The sequence below is a fragment of the Colias croceus genome, chromosome 7 (genome assembly GCF_905220415.1).
Source record: "Colias croceus chromosome 7, ilColCroc2.1".
Lineage (NCBI taxonomy): Eukaryota > Metazoa > Arthropoda > Insecta > Lepidoptera > Pieridae > Colias > Colias croceus.
In genome coordinates, this window is record NC_059543.1 from 9,888,368 (window position 1) to 9,895,932 (window position 7,565).

Consider the following 7,565-nt stretch of genomic DNA (forward strand, 5'->3'; position numbering starts at 1 on the left):
ACTTTTAAAACTTGTATAGAAAATTATATCTAATATCTAATGATTAATTCTTGGAACAAATACTTGTAAGTAGGTATGGAATGCAAACCTAGAATTTTCTTTAAGAAGATTGTAATGTTCAAATTTTTATAATTGTACATTCGTAGTCTATTAAATAAATTAAATTTGAATTTGATGTAGAGCATCCACTCTCCTTTAGCAGACTATGTATATTATTAATTATTATTTGCTATCGACTAGTTATAAAAATTTACAACGTAGGCTGTTTTCTTCTAGAACAGGTCTTGAAACTCGTTTCAAGAATTTCGAGTTTCAAACATAATAGTGGTGGTAATAATATTATTAGAGTATTTCTGTATAGTTTGGATTAGATTTGGCCAATAACAATAAATATACATTTCATTAGCGGTTCTGCTTCAACACAAAACTTTTGCTTGTAAACTTTTTGAATAATAGATATATATTTGTATATTCTTTTATAAATAACTAGCGGTCCGCCCCGGCTTCGCCCGTGGTACATATTTCGCAATAAACGGTAGCCTATGTTCTTTCTCAAGGTCTAAAGATTGTCTGTGCCAAATTTCATCAAAATCGGTCCAGTAGTTTATGCGTGAAAACATACATACAAACCTTTCCTCTTTATATAATATATTATATATAAAATCTTAATTAAACAATGTTATAAGAAGCAATAGAGAACATCAACAAGCGACACACGTATATCGGAAGGGACTTGGTCCTTGTTCCTCAATCACAAGTAAAAAAGCGCTGATAGGAACACACAATGCGTGTGTGTCATGAATTATAATGATAAATTATATTTCTTTATTGCTATTTACCTCTAGATAATATATTATATTCAAATAAAAGTTAAAGATATCATGATCATTAAGAATACATAAAATATAATGTCAAATCTGTTAGGTAAATGATGCGTAGAAATGGCTTAGAAATTATAATTTAGTAGAACTATTTTGCGTTAGTTGTAATGGGCTTTGTAGACATTAATGTATTCCATTTAACTCTGTTGTTTCATAAATGTTTACTGTTTGGGCTCAATGCTCATAAATTGGGTACGAAACTACCCAATATCTAACCTACATCTTTCCAATTATTTTTTTATTTACATTCAAATAAAACTTGTTAATACTAGCTTTCCGCCTGCGGCTTCGCCCGCGTTTTCAAAGAAAAACTCGCATACCTAGTTCCCGTTCCCGTGGGATTTCCGGGATAAAACCTAGCCTATGTTACTCGTGGATAATGTAGCTTTCAAATGGTGAAAGAATTTTTAAAATCGGTCCAGTAGTTTATGACTTTATGAGCCTATTCATTACAATCAAACAAAGAAACAAACAAACAAAGTTTTATAAAATATTAGTGTAGATGAGCAAATATATTATGTTTAAAGTTAGAGGTAAACTAAACATCATAATAATCGTAACTACTCCTGGCTGGATTCTGGTAATGGTGGATCGGTACTGAGAATAATCTAGATTATGTAGGCGATACATTATTAATTTATTATTCTCAGTTTATTTTGTAATTATGATAAATAATATTTTATCACAATTACAAAATAATAATTATTCCTTTTTGCCTTTTATTATATAATCACTAAATCATTTTAAATGTTACAAAAATACTTGATAACAATCAAATTTGTACCGATTTATTAAGTAATCAATCAATATCATATCGATATGAAATTATCGTTTATCGACAACAAATAGCTAATAATTTTGAGCTCACTACTCACTACTTAATGACATTTAATAACTTTAATCTATAAATATCACAAAAATAAAAATAAAAATTTCACATCAAAATCCAGTGAACAAGGAAGAATGTATTTATAAACTTTTTAATACAAATCCTTTTCTCACCTTATAACAAAAGTTGATAATATTTTTTTCTTAATATTTCGATTTCAATCTTATTATAAAATTCACTATAGGTATGTCTTTTTTTACTAGGTAGGTAATTCAATTTGTGACACAAAAACAAAATAAAGTCGACTTTAGAAACTCCCATTTTTTAAGTCAGTTTGAAAAAAATTGTGATGGATTTCCGAAAACCTGTTTAATCAACTTCATTTAATAAATTTCATTAGAAATCCGTATTAATAGTATTAATTTCCAAAGGTAAATTTGTATTGCTTTATCTCGAATCGTGTTATCTACACTTATCTACATCACTCATTTCAACCCATAGACCTGATATTAATTGAAAATAACTTCCTGCTCAAATATTAAATACACATTATATTAGGTACTTCTTTATGTACTTATATATTAAGATAAATCATTTTGACGATCAGAGTAAAGTGGTTCCAAACAAAAAAAAACAAAAAAAAATCAAAAAAAAAAAACTATCACAGTTCTCTAGTAATCTACAGATTTTGTAGTTGTGTTTGAACGGATTTGATCGGAATTTTGCATAGATTAAATTTATTATTTCTACTAACTTTAACTACTTTTTATATTGGAATTCTTCACTCCCATGGGAAATTACAAAAACATTACAACCACAACTATGCATTTAAATGACAAAGTTGTGAACATTTTATATAAATTTGCAAACATTTTATTAATGTCATAACAACACCCATATACATATTAACATGAATCAGATTAAAAGGTTTCTGTAAGACTAAAATGGTTTAAAAATTATTGCATAATCCTGAAACAATCACTTTCTTTCTATGTTGATACCTACCTCCGTGTAACGAAGAATACTCAAACCTGACGCATTTGTAAAATGTTAATCTCAATTCGCACCTGCTCATCAACTATTGAACCGCTCACGAAGTCTTATTACAAAGATCTCTCTTGGCACAGGTGGCAAAAAGAATTGCATTAACGTCATCCACGTTATTTCCTGTAATTGAAGCTAAGAAAGATCGGGTTGATTAATTGTGAAAGCAGTTCCCGCAGTTTCTCATTAATAACAATTTCTAGTTCTTGGAAATTGTTTTATTTTTAAAACACTTACGTATGTTACTAATGATGTGACTATTTTTCAAGATACTAATAATTGATATCTTATATTAAAATTCCATGAGCATTCTCAATAAAACTTGTTTAAATATTTACTTTTTTATATTTTAAAATCTTGCACGTTAATTGTTAACCCCTAAAGTTTTATTAAGATAAAAAATCCAAAATCTTTAACTGAATTAAATATCTATTAATTGGCACCCGTTCAAACCCAACCAAATCATTTGAATAGGTTTTAAGATATTGGTTACATTCTGATATTATTTTCATAATAAAGGCACCATAACTTTCAATTTCAATGTTAAAACAGAGTAATTATATCATTCAAAGAATTTCCTTTCGTGTCTAAATAATCATCAATGTATCAGCTCTAGCCATCTATAACTAAACGACCTTCAAAGCTGTTGTCATCTAAATATCTGTTTGGTGAGGTAGATAATTGTCAAAACAGGCATTTCAATTTTGATGGCACTTTTAGTGGAAGAAAAAAAAATGAAGCATCTTACTTCGCGTTCGCTTTTAAAAATAGCAAAATACTTAGCGTTGACACCCTCGTTTAAATTTAAATCAAAAGTCGGATATCAACTGCTAAAATGACCGGTAATTTAATGTGAATTTACGCGTAGTTCACGGAACCATCCTTTGAAAACCGAGTGTTGAATATAACTAGCTACTGTTGGATAGAAAAAGCGAACAAGTTTAAAAAGATGCAAATTTTAAAATAAATTCTCTCCACGTACGTCACATACTTGCAACGCGTCTACATAACTTAGCTTAGAGCAATGCCTAACTTGAAAGTCTAAACCATTTTAAATGAGCTTATTCTTTGTACGCTTAAATAACTAACATTCTACCTTAATTTGACTGAAAATAAAGCTTTCTTTGTACCCAAGCAATTGCTAAATGGAAAGAGCAAACGTTCAAATAAAATAGCTTTTGTTACGATATAATCAAGATTTATTATTACAACAAAATATGTAAAGAAAACGATGGATCACATAGACATAAAAGGGGAATATGGCATCCGGTTATAGGCAAAGTATCTTTAAAAGTAACTCGCATCGCGAAGGCTTTAAGGAAAAATTGCGCGCTTTTTACTCGAATTACGGTCGATCTTTTCTAAGGAACGGCGCTTTTTCGGTATAAAAGAACTTACATCGCTGTCTTTTCCATAAACATTTGTTTGGAGCCAAATAATGAATTGATCAAGATCAATTGACATCTTTTCTCGCTGTAAAAATTTAAACATAAAGAAGACTTATTATACGTTTAAATGAAATTAGATATAATTATTCACTCCTCCGTTTCAATATTAATATTCTCAATATGGCGCAATATACCTACTTCCGGAAGATTGTAATTTGTATTTTATATAGAATTCAATAGCAAAAAGGTAAATAATGTGGCTCTTCGTGTGATGATGATATACGATAATATTAATTGCGATGTTATCCTCAAATTGGGACGTAGTATCTGGGTACATAATCTTTAGTTATTGTAACACATAACATGGTATTTATATTTTTATTATTTTTAAAATGGTTATCACTTTTCATGGAAGGTAATTTGGTGCGAATTAGTTATACACATAACATGTCATTTATATTTTTTTTATTTTTAAAATGCATATATGTATATATCACTTTTCATGGAAGGTAATTTGGTGCGTATTAAAACTAATAATTATAATCATTATTTACTACTCGTTATTATGTTCCTTAACTACTATAAATTCTCAAATAATTTTGGATTTTCCACAACAAAATATTATTATGTGTAATGTGTTCTGGTAAACCAATGATACAATATTGAGTTTTGGATAGACGCCAATGTACAAAATTGGATATAAGACAGTTGCTAGGTTATTAGGAAACAGCGGACTAGCTGCCGACAAGATTAATAGCACTCAGGGATCACGTGATTACAAACCCACCGGTGACTTTTTTTTAATCGGTTGAATAGTTCCTGATATGCGCGTTCAAACAAACAAACTCTTCAGCATTATATTATAAGTATAGACAGTATATATATGTATTTGGTGCAACCACGTTAACAATAAATCGTCTCTAGCACCTGTAAAATGATAAATGGAGAGAAAATCTCATACATAGAGTACAGACTTTAATACTCAGTGACAGGAGCTTGAAATATATAAACTTAAACGTGTACTTGGAAGCAAAGATGTCAACTAGCTGTAAAATACTCTCGTAATTTTTCTGGACGGATGTCAGATTGTGAAAATATTTCCTATATTTTTTTGGTCTAATAAATACGATTCAGTATTTCTTTTACTAACTTACAATTTAGACGGGTACACTTTTATGGTTACAGTATTTTTTCATGATAAAGTTATGTATTAAGTACATACATATGCTATCTCTTATTTATTTTTTTATCATCTTAATCTAGTTGTATCTTAACACGAAATCGTTATCCCATTCTTATGCGTTGTTTTATTGATTGGTATACTTAAATATATAAAAAGTTTGTTTTTAAATAACAAAAATCGCAATATCTATAGATTTTAAACCGCTTTATTAGGATAAAGATAAGGATAGGATTACTCGTATTTTGTTTGATACAGATGATATTATAGAACTAGGAACAGTTTTGACTTTAAGAAAAGTTTATTGATAATGATGATTCAAATGATTTAATGATGTTGATAATGATATTGATAATGATATAGTCAATAGTGCATTGTCCTACATGAGCAGTACAGACTGACTTTGCGAAATTTTAAAGAAAAATATTCCTATCAACTCAGAATTACGGCTAACCCGACAATAACATCTAGTTAAGAAATTGTCCTTCACCTATTCTTCCGAATGAATATTTTTTGACCTCTACAAGTCTAATTTGGTGTGTCGAAGGCATATTCAGATTACATTACATTTCTTTACAACCGTTATTATCAGTCATCTATCTATCTAGCTCGTTTTAAGATAATAATATATTATAAGTCCTTCGCATTAAAAGATATTATTCAATGACTGTATATAAAGATTAATGAATGAAATACGAAAGACAATACTCTTACGTACTTATACAGTGTATCATTTTTTAATATTATTGTATCATGGTAAATAAAGCGATTTACTTATTCCTACACGCGGTACAATCTAGAGCGAGATCGCAGCGGCAAACTTTGATGGGGACGGAACCGTCAAAGGCCTTATTGTAATTCCACATGACTGCCACACTGCCTTGCATATACGGCTCCTCACTATCGTTTACAAATTCCATTGACTCGCAGTACACTTTATTCGCGGTGAGCACCGCCGGCACGATGTCCTCTTTGCCGTTCAACGAGATTTTACATTTCCAAGGAGTGAACGCCATGTATAAATAAATTTGGGTGATCATGACCTCGAGTATGTGTTTTCGCCCGCTTTTGAGGATGAACGGCTTTGATCCATCAACTCTAGGGCAGAAATCTGGGCCCGACATGAGCGCAGGTACGCCGCTCGGGTATATAACGTTATCATTGCCGCATGCTTGCCGCGTGCATCTGCTTTTTGTGACACACCAGGTGCAGGACTCGCTCGTTAAGCACGATGCACAAGAACTGTATACTTTGCATTCGCCCTCCTCTAAGTCTTCGATAATATCTCCGGCTAAGCAAACGTTTAAAATGCACAGAAGAAGCGGTGTTGTTTTTAAGAGCATTTTGTATCCTGATACGCTGTAAAAAATTTAAGGTAGGTTAGTTAAATTAAATTAAGTAAGTAAAAAATTTAAAGGTGTACTAATTACAACAAAATAATCGGTTAAATAACCCTGTACAATATATTTAATTACTTCTATAACAATATAACACTGGGTGTGCTATGAATGCACATGTTTTTATTGGTATTGTATATTATTACTTTTTATAACTTAATGTAAGTATAACCGATATCATTAGGAACTACTTCCGATCAGGAATTCAGGACCAAATGATAATAATCATTTTAGTGTAGGTTTTATATTTCCATCGAATCTTTCAAAAGTAACTAATTCTACTTACCGGAAAATGCAACTTATTTACACTGAAATGAAATTCAAACTAACTCTTACTTTATGTAGGGATTAGATACAAACGAAAGGAATATAGGAATCTGCCAGTAATTGACCCGTAACTATAACATATTAAATATAATGCTCTGCAATCCGTTTGTCTCGATGTTCGTGCAAGCTATAATTATTAAACACTTGACCGTAATTTGAAGCTTACTTATTGAGAAGGTACCTAGCTTTTTCCGCCTATTTTCCCTCTCTTTCTCGTTGTATATATGCTATCTCTCTCGCACACGGCACACCTCCCACCAGGTGGCGCGGCCGGCGCACGATAATGTGCAGGCGCTAGATCTTCTTCATTGGCGTCTAGCTTCCGCCGCGAGAAGGTTGTCTACAAGACTACAACCTTGGTGCTATTAAGTATTAAGTATTGCATATTGCAAGTGCTAAAAGTGTGAAAAAGTGTATCCCGTCGGATCGGTACAGTGAGTTATTTTTACATCTATTGTAATGACATTTTACTTAAAAATGAGCAAAAATCTTTTAAATCGACGGTATATCCGTTGGACT

At 30.9% G+C, this 7,565-nt stretch overlaps 1 protein-coding gene across 2 annotated transcripts; it reads right to left on the minus strand.

The window, feature by feature from the left end:
* Positions 1 to 5,508: 5,508 nt before the first annotated feature.
* LOC123693391 lies at positions 5,509 to 7,082 on the minus strand. 2 transcript variants are annotated; one of them, XM_045638470.1, is made up of 2 exons: positions 7,006 to 7,082; positions 5,509 to 6,681 (listed from the first exon to the last, which is right to left on the minus strand). In XM_045638470.1, exon 2 carries the CDS (start codon positions 6,663 to 6,665, stop codon positions 6,093 to 6,095), a length of 573 nt encoding a protein of 190 aa, XP_045494426.1. In that variant the 5' UTR covers positions 6,666 to 6,681; positions 7,006 to 7,082; the 3' UTR covers positions 5,509 to 6,092. The 2 variants fall into 2 exon arrangements, with proteins under 2 accessions (XP_045494426.1, XP_045494425.1); XM_045638469.1 differs by lacking the exon at positions 7,006 to 7,082 and adding an exon at positions 6,866 to 6,921.
* Between the last annotated feature and the right edge of the window lie 483 nt (positions 7,083 to 7,565).